The sequence below is a fragment of the Primulina huaijiensis genome, chromosome 1 (genome assembly GCF_012295235.1).
Source record: "Primulina huaijiensis isolate GDHJ02 chromosome 1, ASM1229523v2, whole genome shotgun sequence".
Lineage (NCBI taxonomy): Eukaryota > Viridiplantae > Streptophyta > Magnoliopsida > Lamiales > Gesneriaceae > Primulina > Primulina huaijiensis.
In genome coordinates this window covers 7,416,856-7,434,447 of record NC_133306.1, presented here as the reverse complement: position 1 = coordinate 7,434,447, position 17,592 = coordinate 7,416,856, and the positions used below count along the sequence as shown (strand labels likewise).

The following is a 17,592-nucleotide window of genomic DNA, read 5'->3' as shown; positions in this document are numbered from 1 at the left end:
TGCATCAGTTCTGGCCATGAAGGACAAGGTCATGGTAAATATGTTCAGAATGTTAGAAGCTTCAGGACTTCGCAAGTTTTTGAGCTTCAACTTTCATGTTTCTGAGACAATGCTTAACGTGTTGTTCGAGACTGTCATAATGGAGCATGGGTCTGTATTGTGCACCATTAAATAATCTAAAACTGGCATCACACAAAATCTCTTTGCAAAAATGTTCGATCTGTCAACGTTCGGATTAAGCTCTTTCTCCGTCTTACCAGAAGTAAACAATGCCCATTGGAGGGTAGAGTTCTGGCTATCAGGATTCCCACTCGCTGCTACGACCTACATGAAGAAGGTTTTTGAAAGTGTAGTTTATTCTCCTAGCTGATATTGTGGGCAAGCTTTTGTTGGCCAAATCAGAGGCCTTTGACAAAATAATAAAAGAGAAATTCATGGTCATGGCGACCACTGCCTCCAAGTAAATGTCAACTAGTCTGACATTCTATTAAAGACCTTCACTACAATGGTGAAGAAAGAAACTGAATCTCTAGGATTTTCCATTCCTCTCTACTATTTACTAGGACAACTTAAAGTTGAGCTTATTGATGTTGTCAAGCTCCACAAAGTCAAGTTGATTAACTGTAATACTGTTGAAACATACACCAAGAAGAATGTGACAACCTTTGAAGAACTTCTAGCTGTCAGAATTTAGAAAAAGAAAGAACAAGCACAGAAAAATGAAACAGATCGCCAACGCCCAGACATAAGCTCGAGAAATAAAAAAAATTTGGTTGTTTCATCTGACTCTGAGATGATAGAGAGAAAATATCTCTTACTCGTGTGTTCAGTGCGAGTAAGAATGTTATTGAGCCTAAGGAAATTAATGTCAAACCAAAGGAAAAGGCTGAAAAGCCCATGATGAAAAAGATCAAGCCGATCAAGCATGTGATTGCTCCACACAAACCGACCCAAATCCCAATCTATCATGTATGCCCTTGATAGATCCAAAGGCCAATGGGAAAGGTATCCTTGTTGAAGAACCCAAGATTTTTCTATTCAAGCCGCAATTAATCTGACTATGGAGTAAGTTAATCAAATTTCTAAGGAAAAGAAGGGCGAGTTTGACAATTGGGTCGATTATCATATCGTTGTCCATTTTGATGTGATAAGAAAAGAGAAGAAGGTCAAAGCAGAGTCAGCACTTGAGCTGAAGATGCTGAAGTGGGCTGAGACAGATGTTATCTCCAGATATCTCCAACAGCGAGACATCATTGAGTTGGAACTAAAGTAGAGCTCTTTGAGATATTCGATTCAACAAAAGCGTGACAATTTTGCTGCTCAAAGATCGATTGCTAAGGATGATGCAAAAGTAATAAGTCAGCTTGACACCTTGTATTTGGTCATGATGGTCAAGGTAAAGAAGCAGGAGTATGAACTCTCAGTAACCGAAAAAGAAGAATTTTTTGTTGTTTTTGACTTGGGAGAAAGTCAGGCTAGTAAACAGCCCATGTTAGAAGAAGCTCATCAGATGGAGATACCCACCAAAGAAGCGTCCGAGGTGGAAGAACTGTATCAATCCCAAGGTGCTGGTAAAACCGTGACTCATGATGGTGGTCAAGTGGACTCTGAATCAAAAATTCTAAATGTTGCTCAAGTCCTTCCATCTTCTCCACCAAAACAAATCCAATCTTAAGATATCCAAAAGATTCCAAATATTTGTAGATGAAGTTGTCTGATCCTTATCACAATTTGATTTCGATCAATCCAAGATTGACCCACCTTCTCCGAAGCTTTAGGATCTAACCGCTGAGAAAGAGGGTATTTATGCTGAGAAAAATATAAATCTATAATTAGTATCAACCACTCCTAATGGTGAGTAAGTATTTGAAGACCATATCATTTCTCTGGAAAATTTGATTGTCAAGGAGATGGTAGTCCACAATTTTTTCATCACAAATACTTATCAGGTCCAACTAGGACCCAAGATTATTATGCATGAAGTGGCTAAACCGCATCCAGAATAAAACCCAACCACTGATGCTGCCATTACAACTCCTACCGATGGTTATTTAGTACATCAAGCTCGTCCTTCCTCTCCTTCTCTATATGTCCTTTATGAAGAATATGACCTCTCTCTAGTCAAAACTCCAATGGACCGTTTGTTGTCTGAGATGTTCATCTTGTCCAAACGATGAAAGATATGGATATTAGGAACTATGCTCATTGGGTCATGTTTGACAATTTTAAATCTCAAGTTCTTAAGGATCTAAGTAAAATGGAAACTAAGCTTACCTTGTCTCTATCCGAGCAGTCTACTATCAAGCATCAAGTCATTCACATGAACATAGATTTGTCATCTCAAATTACTCAATTCAAACAACATATTGACGCGGGTTCGATCTCCTCTAATTTACAACGGGTGCCTAGTTGCAATAAATTCTAGAATTCATGCAACATGGTGATGTCAAAAAGAGGCAAGTGGTAGATTGCAAGAAGTATGAAGAATAGAAGACGATAGCTAAGAGAGCAAAATATGAGGAGTTCAAGTGAGAAGAAGACGTGATAAGTCCTCATGAAGAAGGCCGAAGTAAAAAAGGTGGTGGTAATAGCAACTCAAGCTATAGAAAATAATTTTTTTTATAGTATTAGTATTTTTTATGCATCTGTACCAATGTTATTTCATTCACTCGATGGAATACATTTGATTTCAATTATCCCTTTATCGATTAAACTGTTTTTTTTGTAATATTTGTATAATCTTGAAGCTTAGTTTTGTCATCACCAAAAGAGAAAATTTGTTAGATATTTCTATTACCATAAGTTTTTGTGATTTTAAAAATAAAATCAAGTTGTTTCAAAATCCAGCCGCTTATTATTTATATTTCTTGTTTTCTTACCGCTATATCAAGTCTGACCGCTCAAAGAAATTAAGTTGCATATCATCTGTCTTCTGACTGGATCATGTATTAAATGAAGTGCATGAACATAACCGTTATAATCCAACCACACTATAACTTGTCAGAGATGAGCAAATTGAGGAGTATACGTTGAACTCAAGCAATTTCTGTTCAAGCATTATGACACAATATCCTTCCAACTCCGAATAACATGATGTTTCCTAAAGTATCCCAAAGTCAATCAACTTTGCAAAGGCCATATAAGCTAAATCCGAAAATATCAAAGGGATATTAAATAAAATTTATTACAGTATACGATGATGATAGTGACAAGGACATTTTGTTGGTAACAAGTATAAATGATCTTTGAAAAGCAATATCCGACTGTTAAATATTTTGAACTATAAATATGAAAACTCAAGATTGAAGAACTGGTTAGTTGAACCATGATTAAGAGTTACATATTTCAAGTTTGTATTTTTTCAAGATTTCTGAGCACACTTAAGCGACCATACTTCAAGTTGCTCACTTAGCATACTCATATAAGAATATATCAGAACTTAAAAGATCAGTTTGTGTTACCCTCCAACTCAAGCCGTTCAAATTAACCATTGATTTTTGTATTATTTTCTTGTGAACCAAGAGTTTTTAAACTTCCAGAACTTGTAAAGTGATCATTAAGAATTTTAGCTTAAGCAATGATAAGTCCTAGTTGAAGTGAGTAGTTACCAGAAATTGTAAAAACGAAGTTTTTTAATGGATTCTTTTTTAAATGGAAGAATGAGTGACGTAGAAGTGTTTATCTCCGAACATTCATAAATATATATCTTATTTCTTTTACACACTTTACATTCTTATTTATTATTTATCTAGCCATTTATTGTTAATTGTTGTTCGCATTAAATATATAACTTATCATTAGTCAAACTGGACCATTTACGTATTTATTTTCAGTGGTCGAGTGAAGCTATTTGTTCAAGAATTTTTGTTTTAACAGCCTAAAAACTATTAAAAAGCTAGTTTTTAAGCAAATATTTTAAACAATTTATTCATCATCTCTAAACTCTGTTCTGATCTCAACATATAATTAATAATATTAATTTGTTATTATAATAATAAAATAAATATGTTAATAATCACATACTTATGTTAATTAATAATTATTGTTTTTGAAAAATAAATAATATTAGTAGTAGCCATAATTATATTACTTACATTATAATTTATAATAATTATTATTGTCTATTAATTAATTTATATATTACGTTTGACGATGGTATGTTTGAGATGTTAAAAAATATATAAGGATAATTTTTTCTTTGAAAGACATTAAAATGTGATTTAAAAAAAGATGGGGTACCCAATTTTTTAAAATCAACTTATAAGTTTTTTTTTTTTAAAATTATCAAACAAAATTTCGAAGCATATAATTGGTTTGAGAGAATTTATAAGCTCCGACAAACTCCCTCTTAATCAAAACACCAATGTTTAATTGATATCATAATCCGCTTAGATATGGCAATATGATCCGATAGAATCCGGAATCGACCATGTCCATCCTATTTCAGGCAGATTTGGTGTGTGATATAGGTTTGGAGTCGATTAACGGGTTTTATTAGACCCGTCCTAGTTTAACAAATTTATTATATTATATTATCCAATAGAAATTAATTAAATGTNTATAAAATAGATCATTTAAAAAGTTTTATGTAATTTTTTTGTTTATGTGTTAATGATTTATCAATTTGTCAATGATATTTTATGCGAAGGAAGAATTCTATGTAAAATTCCCTAATGAGAAAATAGTTACAAGCTAGTTAATTTAATATATTTTTGTTTTGTTATAAGAAATATAGCTTTAATTTTTTTCATCTAATTCATAAATCTAGTAAACAAAAATAAAAATATGAAAGGGAATGTATCATGAATAAAGGTGTTCATCGATTGGTTCGATTTGACTTTACATAATTTATTTTGATTTTTTCAGTTTTAGAAATAATATGATATTCAAACATCTTTACTTCGCTTCGATTTTCTACTAAAAAATTCAGTTATTTTTTGCTGATTTAGATTTGAAAATTTATTTAAATTAGTAATTAAAATATATTCTAAAATATATCATATTATTTTCTTAGTTATTTTTTTAATAATTATTTAAATATAAAGTCGAAATAAATTAAAATGATAATAATCAAGTAAAAGTTTAAAAAAAACACTTAATTCCTAAAATATAAAATATAAAGAATGTAACAAAATTATTAATTTAATTAAACTTCGATTTATTCGGTCGTTTAAATTTTGACATATATAATCTGAATTCAAACATATAGATTTCGGTTTTAACATTTATTTCTAAAAAAATTATTTTCGTTTTGGTTCGGTTTTTCTATTTTCTGTTTAAAACCAAAGTCTGATCACCTCTAAATATAAATACAATTAGAATAGGTCTCTTGTGAGACGGTCTCACGAATCTTTATCTGTGAGACAGGTCAACCCTACCGATATTCGCAATAAAAAGTAATACTCTTAGCATAAAATATATTAATTTTTCATGGATGACCCAAATAAGAGATTTGTCTCACAAAATATGACTCATGAGACCGTCTCATACAAGTTTTTGCCATATAATTATTGATCGAGTCTAACAGATCAAACTTGTTAAAACCTTGTGTTTAGATTAAAATTCGAGTCTCGGATCATAAAAATCCGATCCATTGTTATCCTCGCGCCCATCATCAAAATATGACCGAAAATATATCAATGACAAAAACTTGTATGAGACGGTCTCACGGGTCGTATTTGTGAGACGGATCTCTTATTTGGGTCATCCATGAAAAAATATTACTTTTTATGCTAAGAGTATTACTTTTTATTGTGAATATGGATAGGGTTGACCCGTCTCACGGATTAAGATCCGTGAGACGGTCTCACATGAGACCTACTCTATATCAATAGAAGATTGGTTAGATTTAACCGAACATATTTACAAACCTACCAAAGTGAGGAATAATTGTAACCTCACAAATGGGAGGAATCCTTTGTGTTTTTAACGCTTTCAATGAGCACTTCACGTTTTCGAACTTTTGGCATAAAAAAGAAAGCCACGAAAATCGAATGGTCCTACTAGAATCGTATTCCCATCGCCACCGAGTCTACAAGGCCTTAACCGAGTCGACTCGATGCTTTTTCATCTCAGTTTTCCATACATTAAAATTTTTCCATGAAAATCAATTTCTAAATTAGAAAATTAAGATATACAGTCTGGTCAAGGGAAGAATATAGTCCTCCTACTTATATATAGATATATATTCACATAAATGGAATATAATCAGATTTAGGAATAAATTCAAGAAAGCATATTAATATGCTTAAAATTTAAGCAAGCTAGCATACCAAATATCAATCCCACCCCTTTTTCTCTAATTTACAATATAATGAACCACTAAAAGTTAAACTTCGACTTTTAATTCTTTATCTTGCTTTCCATAACGTGACAGCTAAACTAATTAATTTGGAATTAATTTATTATATGTTTTCAAGCAATTGGGCTGGGATGAGGTACCCAAGATGTAATTTAGGCAGTTTAATTTTTATTTTAATCATTTAAGTTAGATTAATTGTTCTTAATCATCTTATAAAAAATAGAAAATATATTCCATAATTGTAATTAATATAGTTTTTGTAGGACCAATAATGTTATAATTTATTAACATGTATATCTGGTTTTTACGAGGATTTTCATTTGATTATAGAGATATTTTAAGTAATAAATTGTGAACTCAATCGAGTATTTATTATTCGATGTGAATTTTTACATTATTTTTTTTCACAAAAATTCTTATGAGACTGTTTCACTGGTCAATTTATTGAGAGGGATCTCAAACCCGATCTGGTTCATAAAAAACTATTATTTTTATTTTAAAAGTATTAGTTTTTTTTTTTTTTAAATATGGACCAGATTAACTTGTCTTATGAATATATATTTGTGATATTGTCTCAAATTAGACTTGCTTACTTTTTTTGATAAAGGTATATATTTGTCTAGGAAAAACTGGTTAGCAAGTGATTAATAAGATTTTAGATCTGAGCAAAGAATATATTCTCTGATTATCAATAAGAAAGAATTTATTCCTTTTGGACCCAAATAAAAAGCATGGACTAGTCCATTTTATACTTGCTTTTATTTTAAAAATAACTTCTCATATGTACACCTTTTCAAATTTTATTTAATTGAAAATATACATTGCCTCACAATGGGGGAAAATATAATTCTTTTTAACTATCGAGTGAAAAATTAAGTTTGAAATTAGAAAAAAAATTCAGAGTTTGTATCGTACGTTATTGTATAAGATGACATAGGCAACATGTGTACCTCGGTGGCTAATATTTATTGCACTAGAGCAACTATTGCTATGTATCATTAATGTAAATTACAATTTTGGTCTTTTAAATTTATCTATTTGCAACTTTCATTATCTAAATCATTATATTTCAGTCTTAGTTATTTATCTTAGTTTTTTTTGTGCAATCTTAGTCTTTTTATGGCGGCTTATGTGAAATTAATGGAGCGCTAATGTGACCTTGATATGAAACTGACGTGCGTAGTATTACATCATCACACTTGATAATTTTTTTTAAAAGTTGTCATAAATTGAAAAATAGAAAATTAAGACTGAAATTTGATATCATAAAAACAAAATTGTAAAATATTATCAAATATACATGATCAAAAACTGCAATTTTCCCTTCTCAGATACCTTGTCTTTCTACATCTTTTAAACAATTTTAGTCAATGATATGAAGTCAAAACAAATAAAAAAATATATATATAATATATTAATTACACCCTATGTATATCTGATAACTAATTTGCAATTTGTTGAATTTTGGGATCGAGAGTTGATTACTAATTTCCTTCCTGATATAAAAGATAAGATAACGATCTAACATATACATACAAATTTTCATGTTAGGATCGAGAGTTGATTAGAGGGGGAGCGAATAAGCAATCTACCCAAAATCTCTGAAAATTCGGTTGGGTTAGCAACTCTTGAATATTATTCAACTTAGTTTAGCTCAAAATTCCAATAATAAGGGTAGATGCGCGGAATGAGGCTCGCTGAACTGTTTTGCACAGTAATACAGTGGGGCTATGATTCGACTTGATTAAGTAACTGATTTTACTTAAAATGCACAAACAAATTATTTATGAAAGTTCGAATGTAGTGTAATCTTTCTACGTATCCTCTTCTTTTATTTCCGAAAATATATCACTAGAAGATTTGGGTAGTTACAAGAAATCACATCTACTTCGGCTGGGCTTATCTCTGATCCACTAAAAATGTGGGGGCCCGTGCTCCTGATTAATATTTAATGACCAAACAACGAGTATTTATTAATGTAAACAACGAAAGAGATTAAAATTTTCCATTTTGGGCCTACAGAAATTTCGGCATGACCTATTCGTAAATAGGACATACCAAAAAAAAAAAACATCACAAATAATATTTATATACTCGAAATAAAGTCATAACATCAATTCATAACCTACAGCCGCACTGGCCAGGACTAAACACATGCAGAGCCGGCAAGGCTCGATCACACAACTATCAATTCAAAACATCGTAAAAATAACAGTACAGCTACACGGGGCATCTCCCTGGTAAATGTATGACTCCATAATATAGTATATATATCTGGGAACTCTCAACCATGACTCGACGACTGGGCACCACTACCTGACGCTCCACCAGACGCGCCAAATCCTCCTGGATAACCTGCTATGACATCAAAAACAACCACATCATAAAAAAAAACGAGGGGTCGGTCCCCAGTACGACGAACCAATAATATTACGACAAATATAACTGACATGAAATAACATCAAGTAAAATGCGATGCAATGCAATGCGTGAAAGGTAACGACTGATAATGGATACCAAACGGAGTCCAAATGAATCGCATCAACAACAGTAACAGTGGCCACCCGTGCCAGGAACGTAGCAGCGCAACATCAAGTCGCCACTCATCCATGCACGTAGCATCGAGGGTACGGGAGCTACCCGCTCAGCCCTCATGCAAGTCATCAGGAGTGCTAATCCTACCCACCCGCTCCATCGATGACGCAACAACTCGATAGATCAATATCAATAGTAATCAAAAGAGTCAAGGCTCGAAATGCTATGCACTAATAGTATCCACACAAATAAATGCATGAATGCAATCACGTATTCACAGAAGCACATAAGGTACGCCACAACTCATTACAAAGTACTTAACGTCATTTCACATCATATAGACGTCATAATAAAACAGTTCATGCGTACCTCAACTGAAATATCCTAATTTACCACTAAAAATTTCTTAAGGATTTCTCGAAGAATCCAACCCTGTGGCAAATAATACATTTCATATCAAGTTCTATTTATTTTTCCAATATTTACTGATTTAACCTAAAATTCCAAAAATCATAATTTAGGCTTTTATATTTCTAAAATTAATATGCAACAATTCTATAGCGTCTAAACATCTAATTATTGAACACTAAAATTCGAAAACCCAATTACATAAATCTGAATTTTCGAAATTATGTCCAATTAAATTCTGAAATTTTGTTAATACCTCCAATTAGCTCCGATATAGCACCTACAATCAATAACCCAATATATATTAATTGTTGGAACTCAAATAAATCAAAATACTCAAAATTCGAACCCCTAAAATCTAAATTATACCTCTGAAAGTTTCGAATCTTGTTCTACGCTTCGAATTCGAGCTTTAAACAACAAAATCTAATGTTTCCTCCCGATTTTCCGGCGAAAATAGGCGGCGGTCTCTTACGGGTTTACGGGAATCACGATTTTTCTTAGCAAAAGTGATATCAATAGATAGCTCTCGTCCAGAGGATTCCGAAACTATACTTACTTTCGAAAATTGTTGAACGACGGTGGAGTTACGGACAATCAAAGGCAGATGAAAATTGCTTTACTTTTACGGACAGTAGTTACGGGAAAGAGAAAAGCGCTTCTGATCTTCTTTTTCCTTCTTTACATTATTTTCTATCTATTTGTTTTTTTAAAATTAATTAATAAATAAAAACAAATGGGCTGGGCTTTGGAACATGGGTTGGGCTCTCACATTATCCTCTACTAATAAAAGATTTCGTCCTCGAAATCTAGCATACACAACATTTATACAAAAGTGGTTTACAAACATTTACCACTGATAGTAAATAGGAAAATCAGAATACATGGAATAATTTTTTACATTTTCAAACAAATGAGGCCATTCTTGATGTATCTTAGCCTCTAATTCCCATGTCTACTCCACTGCACCATAACCAGTGGTATCGTTTTATTCCTAAGTTGCTTTTCTTTACGATCAAGAATTTGCACTCAATGCTTAACATAGCTAAGGGAACTATCTAACTACACCTCATCAGTCCTCAAGACATGAGAAGGATCTGGCTCATACTTTCGTAACATAGATACATGAAACACATCATGAATAGCAGACAAACTCTGCGGCAAGTCCAAACGATAAGCCAAAGTGCCAATCCTCTCAACAATCGCATATGGACATATATAACGTGGAGCTAGCTTTCCTTTGCGCCCAAATCTCATAGTACCACGAAACAGTGATACTTTCAAGAAAACCTGATCGCCAACCTGAAATTCTAAAGGCCTACGCCTTTTATTAGCATAGCTAGCTTGACGATCCTGTGCTGCTTTCATTCTTTTCCTGATCATTTCAACCTTTTCTTTCATTTTTTGAATAAATTCTGGCATTGACATCTGTCGTTCTCCTACATCTTCCCAACATATCGGGGATCTACACTTTCTACCATAAAAGGCCTCAAATGGAGCCATCCCGATGGTTGCTTGAAAACTGTTATTGTAAGAGAATTCAACTAGGGACAATGATTCCTGCCAACCACCCCTAAACTCCATCACGACTGCTCGCAACATATCTTCGAGTGGCTGAATGGTTCTCTCTGACTGACCATCTGTCTGTGGGTGATATGCAGTGCTCATTGCCAACTTTGAACCCAATGCTGATTGTAAACTGCCCCAAAACTTCGAAGCAAACCTGGGATCACGATCTGATACTATGGTTACTCGCACACCATGCAATCTTACTACATGATCAATATACATTTTTGCCATTTTCTTATACGTACAAGTACAATCAAAAGGAATAAAATGAGCTGATTTGGATAATCTATCCACAATCACCCAAATCGCATCACAACCACGATTTGAACGAGGCAGACTTGTCACAAAATCCATAGCAATGTGCTCCCAATTCCACTGTGGCACATCAAGACTATGTAACATACCATCAGATCTCATTCTCTAAGCTTTAACCTGTTGGCACGTTAAACATTTAGCTACAAATTCAGAAATCTCTTTCTTCATGCCTTCCCACCAATAATGAGATTTCAAGATATGATACATCTTCCTGATTCCTGGATGAATACTGTGTCGACTACAATGAGCTTCTCGAATTATAGATTCTTTCAAATCTATCAAATTCGGAACCACAAGTCTACCATTATAGCGTAGACATCCATCTGAAGCAACATTGAACTTGTTTGATTGACCTGTCATAGTCATTTCTTTCAATTTATGAACATGCGGATCAGTTTTCTGTGTTGCTTTGATTTTTGAAACAATCTGTGGTTCAACTTGAATAGATGAAACTATAAAGTAGTCGCCCTTAGACTGATAAGTCCATCCTGAAGTTCCCAAATGCTCATGAACTTTTGAAATAGTCAAAGATGTCAACATTTTAGGCTGAACCTTTCTACTCAGAGCATCTGCAACTTGATTCATCGTCCCTGGATGGTACTGAATATCACAATCAAAGTCTTTAAGTAATTCCAACCATCGACCTTGTCTCATATTCAAATCAGATTGTGTGGAAATATACTTCAGACTCTTGTGATCAGAATAAATCACAAATTGTTCCCCGTACAGATAATGACACCATATCTTCAATGCAAACACAATGATAGTTAAATCCAAATCATGAACTGGATATCGAGTCTCATGTGGCTTCAACTGACGAGATGCATATGCAATCACTCGCCCATTTTGCATCAAAACACAACCCAGTCCATTTAGAGAAGCATCTTTACAGACAACAAATCCACCTGAGCCTGAAGGCACCGCTAGCACTGGAGCTGTGGTCAACTTTTCTTTCAAAGTCCGGAAGCTAGACTCACATTCTGCGGTCCATACAAAACGTCGATCTTTCTTTGTCAACTGGGTCATCGGCTTAGCTATTTTAGAAAATCCCTCAATAAAACGCCTATAGTACCCAGCTAATCTTAAAAAACTTCGAATCTCAGACATATTGGTTGGTTTAGGCCAATTGATAACTACTTCAACTTTACTAGGATCAACAGATACTCCTTGCGCAGATATAACAATGCCTAAAAATAAAACTCTGTACAACCAGAACTCACACTTAGAAAATTTGGCATACAACTGCGCTTCTCTGAGTGTTTGGAGAACTAATTTCAAATGTTCCTTGTGCTCTTTCTGTGACTTGGAATAAATCAAGATGTCATCAATAAAAACGATAACAAATTTATCTATGAATTCCCGGAATACATGATTCATTAAATCCATAAAAACCGCTTGAGCATTAGTCAAACCAAACGGCACGTCTAGGAATTCATAGTGTCCATAACGTGTTCGAAATGCTGTCTTAGGAACATCTTCCTCTCGGACTCTGAGCTGATGGTATCCGGAACGAAGATCAATCTTAGAATACACAGAAGTACCCTGCAACTGATCAAACAAGTCATCAATACGCGGCAGAGGATATTTATTCTTCACAGTAGCCCGATTAAACTGCCGATAATCAATGCTCATTCGCATCGTTCCATCTTTCTTCTTCACGAACAATACTGGAGCTCCCCAGGGCGACATACTTGGTCTGATATAACCTTTCTCCAGTAAATCCTATAGATGTTCCTTGAGTTCTTTCAACTCTGTTGGAGCTAAACGATATGGTACTCTAGAAATATGATTCGTACCTGGCATCAATTCAATGCTAAGATCTATTTCCCTTTGAGGTGGAAAACTTGGAATCTCATCAGGAAATACATCTGGAAAATCCTTGACAACGGGAATGTCTGAAACTTTCAATCATTCTTCCCGTGTTGCATTAAGAGCATAGATAAAAAAATCCTTCATTGCCGATTGACAACAACCTGAACATTTCCATTGCAGATACTAATGGAATTCGAGACCGTGAATCATAACCATAAAAATTCCATTTGCTGCCATAATACGGTCTAAATCTGACAACTCCATGGAAACAATCCACAGTGGCTCGATAATTCGTCAACACATCCATACCCAGAATACAGTCAAAATCAGTCATGGCTAATTTGATTAGATTTGTTATCATAATATTACCCTCAAATCTAATCACACAGTTCAAAACTATCTCACGGGACATCAAATATACACCGGTAGGAGTAGCAACTGACACAGTATCCAACAAAGGAATAGTAGCAATCTCATGCTCATCAACAAATGCAGCAGATAAAAATGAATGAGATGCTCCTGTGTCTATCAATATGCTTGCAGGATAGTCAAAAACATAACAAATACCTGCAATCACTCTTCCTGGTTCATCCTGAGCCTGGTCCTGAGTCAAAGCATGGACTTGGGCTTATTGTGGCCCTGGAAATGGCTGCTGAATAGGACCTCTGAGAGGTGGGTAACTAGACTGCTGAAATGATTGGGTAGGAGCATATGGTCTAAAGACTGGTCCACGGAGAACTTGACCAAACTGTTGTGGCTGGAACTGCTGTCTCCCTGTATTAGGACATACCTTGGCGTAATGTCCTACCTGACCACAATTATGACAAGTCCCTTGAACTCCTACACATTGGGAACTGAAATGTCGACCACCACATCGGTCACAATGCACAGTGCTAGACGACCCAACAGAACCTCCTCCTCGTGCACTGCCTGAACTGGAGGAGCTGGATTGAGACTTCTTCTTGAATTACTTTCTTTTTGCCTTGTACCTCTGCTGTTTGGGTTGTTGGTATGACTGTACAAGCTGATATGGAGGTAAATCCACTGGCATTGACATACTACTCCCAGATCCCTGAGAAACAGATGATGGACCTGGCTGTGGGTCTTCTCTGAGCAAACTTGCTTCAATTTTCTTCGCCTTTTCCACTGCTTGAATATACGTGTTAGGCGATTCAGTCATTACCAAAGTATGAACAGTCCGCTGCAACCCGTGCAGAAAACGTGATAGTTTAGCCTGATCATTCCTAGCAACATGTGGAACATAGGGCAAAAGAGCAGAAAACTGTGAAGCATAGTCCACCACTGATTTATTGCCCTGCACCAACTGATTGAACTCTTCTTCTTTAGCAGCATAATATGATGGTGGGGCATATTCTTGGGTAAAATGAGCACGAAAAGCATCCCAAGTAATAATTTCACCAGAGTCCTTCATTGCTTTCTCTGTGGCTTCCCACCAGAGTTGTGCTCGGTCCTTACGTTGGTAGATGGCAAGCTTCAATCTAATATCTTGGGAATACTCCAACAAATTAAATAGACGATTTATACTTTTCAGCCAGCCTGCTGCTTTCTCTCCGCTCTCGTTGCCAAAGAATTTTGGAGGACGTAATTCTTGGAACTCAGAAATTATTAACTGCATTCCTCCAACTTTCTTTGTCAGTTGTTCCATTTCTTGCTCAATCGCTACCTGTCTAGTTCCAGGTCTTTCAGGTCGAGGAGGTTCTTGGTTCACTTCTTCTTCAACATTTTGAGCGACTTGTCCTCGAGGTCGACCACGTCTACCTCTAATGATATCTGCAAGTCCTCGAACATTTTGCGCCTCAGATTCTTGCGCTATTTATTTTCCTTTTCTACCTCTTCCTCCAGGTGCCATTCTACAAGACACGAGGATTAAATCCACAGGCAGAGAACAGGTAAAAGAAAGTTATAGGCAATTTCTAAACTACATACCATGCCAAATCAGCAAGTCGTTCTAACGCAGGTAAATTCAAACAAATCACACCAAATAATTCAAATAAGAGCAAATAGTCAAACACATGCACAATCATGTTATTTGTGTCTAGACTCAAGTGCCCTAGACTCTACTTCGAGCATATCCCAGTTACGCTCTGATACCAACTGTGGGGGCCCGTGCTCTTGATTAATTTTTAATGACCAAATAACCAGGATTAATTAATGTAAACATCGAAAGCGATTAAAATTTCCATTTTGGGCCTACAGAAATTTCGGCATGACCTATTCGTAAATAGGACATCAAAAAAAAAAAAACAAAACATCACAAATAATATTTATATACTCGAAATAAAGTCATAACATCAATTCACAACCTATAGCCGCACTGGCCAGGACTAAACATATGCAGAGCCGGCAAGGCTCGATTACACAACTATCAATTCAAAATATCGTAAAAATAACAGTACAGCTACACAGGGCATCTTCCCGGTAAATGTATGACTCCATAATATAGTATATATATCTGGGAACTCTCAATCATGACTCGACGACTGGGCACCACTACCTGACGCTCCACCAGACGCGTCAAATCCTTCTGGATAACATGCTATGACATCAAAAACAACCACATCATGAAAAGAAACGAGGGGTCGGGCCCCAGTACGACGAACCAATAATATTACGACAAATATAACTGACATGAAATAACATCAAGTAAAATGCGATGCAATGCAATGTAATGCAATGCGTGAAAGGTAACAACTGATAATGGATACCAAACGGAGTCCAAATGAATCGCATCAACAACAGTAACAGTGGCCACCCGTGCCAGGAACGTAGCAACGCAACATCAAGTCGCCACTCATCCATGCACGTAGCATCGAGGGTACGGGAGCTACCCGCTCAGCCCTCATGCAAGTCATCAGGAGTGCTAATCCTACCCACCCGCTCCATCGATGACGCAACAACTCGATAGATCAATATCAATAGTAATCAAAGGAGTCAAGGCTCGAAATGCAATGCACTAATAGTATCCACACAAATAAATGCATGAATGCAATCACGTATTCACAGAAGCACATAAGGCACGCCACAACTCATTACAAAGTACTTAACGTCATTTCACATCATATAGACGTCATAATAAAACAATTTATGCGTACCTCAACTGAAATATCCTAATTTACAACTGAAATATCTTAAGGATTTCTCGAAGAATCCAACCCTGTGGCAAATAATACATTTCATATCAAGTTCTATTTATTTTTCCAATATTCACTAATTTAGCCTAAAATTCCAAAAATCTTAATTTAGGCTTTTATATTTCTAAAATTAATATGCAACAATTCTATAGCATCTAAACATCTAATTATTGAACACTAAAATTCGAAAACCCAATTACATAAATCTGAATTTTCGAAATTATGTCCAATTAAATTCTGAAATTTTGTTAATACCTCCAATTAGCTCCGATATAGCACCTACAATCAATAACCCAATATATATTAATTGTTGGAACTCAAATAAATCAAAATACTCAAAATTCGAAACCCTAAAATCTGAATTATACCTCTGAAAGTTTCGAATCTTGTTCTGCGCATCGAGCTTTAAACAACAAAATCTAATGTTTCCTCCCGATTTTCCGGCGAAAATAGGCGGCGGTCTCCGACGGGTTTATGGGAATCGCGATTTTTCTTAGCAAAAGTGGTATCAATAGATAGCTCTCGTCCAGAGGATTCCGAAACTATACTTACTTTCGAAAATCGTTGAACGACGGTGGAGTTACGGGCGGTCAAAGGCAGATGAAAATTTCTTGACTTTTACGGACAGTAGTTACGGGAAAAAGAAAAGCGCTTCTGATCTTCTTTTTCCTTCTTTACATTATTTTCTATCTATTTGTTTTTTTTATTAATTAATAAATAAAAACAAATGGGCTGGGCTTTAGAACATGGGTTGGGCTCTCACAAAAAATCCTAGCTAACACTCAACTTAAAAATGTGAGCAGAAAGAAGACTTTGTCTGTCAGTTTACAAATAGTTTTTAGACAGATGATTCTAGCACAAATTGATCCTCAAAATAATCGAATAAAACTTTGAGTGTGTGTTTCAACAGTTCTTGATGACCAGAGCTTTCACAGACTTAGTAATTCAATAGATTTTTCGAAGTAAGCGTGTAGAGTCTGATAAGCTCGAAAACTTGCCCTTGTATAGATGAAGTTTAGTGTTCAAATTTGAACGAATTTTTTTTTTGCATAAAACTCATCTGTTACTAAAAATGACAACTATTAGTCATATGTCATTGTCTTTCTAGAAACAGTACCGATAAGTAGTGCGTATGGATTCTGATACTTAACAGCTCCAAAAGCTATTATGTACGGAGAATATTCATCCTGATTTAATCAGCCTGATTGAAGAATATAACTTCGATATTTTAAGAATAATCTTGAATTAATCAACCTTAATTTGCTCGCATATTCGAAGGTACAGTTCGTTCCCTATATTAGTTGATTGTTGTACCCAGAGCCGTGCCTTATGTAAGGCCAAAGAGGCCACCACCTTGGAAGGGACCCAAAATTATTATTATAATTATTTTATTATTATAATTATATGTTGAGTTGATATTACAATAAAAAAAATCTAGCTCAATATTAAAAAAAAAGACCAATTTGAATATTTTTGTTAATAATTGATTAAGCTCGATTT

At 34.9% G+C, this 17,592-nt stretch overlaps 1 protein-coding gene across 2 annotated transcripts; it reads right to left on the bottom strand.

The window, feature by feature from the left end:
• Positions 1-8,370: 8,370 nt before the first annotated feature.
• Positions 8,371-16,734, bottom strand: LOC140980870 (uncharacterized). Of its 2 annotated transcripts, none has more exons than XM_073446962.1 (3): positions 14,881-16,734; positions 13,508-14,782; positions 8,371-8,656 (listed from the first exon to the last, which is right to left on the bottom strand). In XM_073446962.1, the coding sequence occupies exon 2, from the start codon at positions 14,604-14,606 to the stop codon at positions 13,908-13,910; it is 699 nt and encodes a 232-aa protein (XP_073303063.1). In that variant the 5' UTR covers positions 14,607-14,782; positions 14,881-16,734; the 3' UTR covers positions 8,371-8,656; positions 13,508-13,907. The 2 variants fall into 2 exon arrangements, with proteins under 2 accessions (XP_073303063.1, XP_073303054.1); XM_073446953.1 differs by having other exon boundaries at positions 13,508-16,371; positions 16,461-16,734.
• Positions 16,735-17,592: the final 858 nt, after the last annotated feature.

What these genes read in the sequence shown, in the direction of transcription:
- LOC140980870 (XM_073446962.1), bottom strand. Translation starts at nt 14,606, where the DNA reads ATGGAACAACTGACAAAGAAAGTTGGAGGAATGCAGTTAATAATTTCT.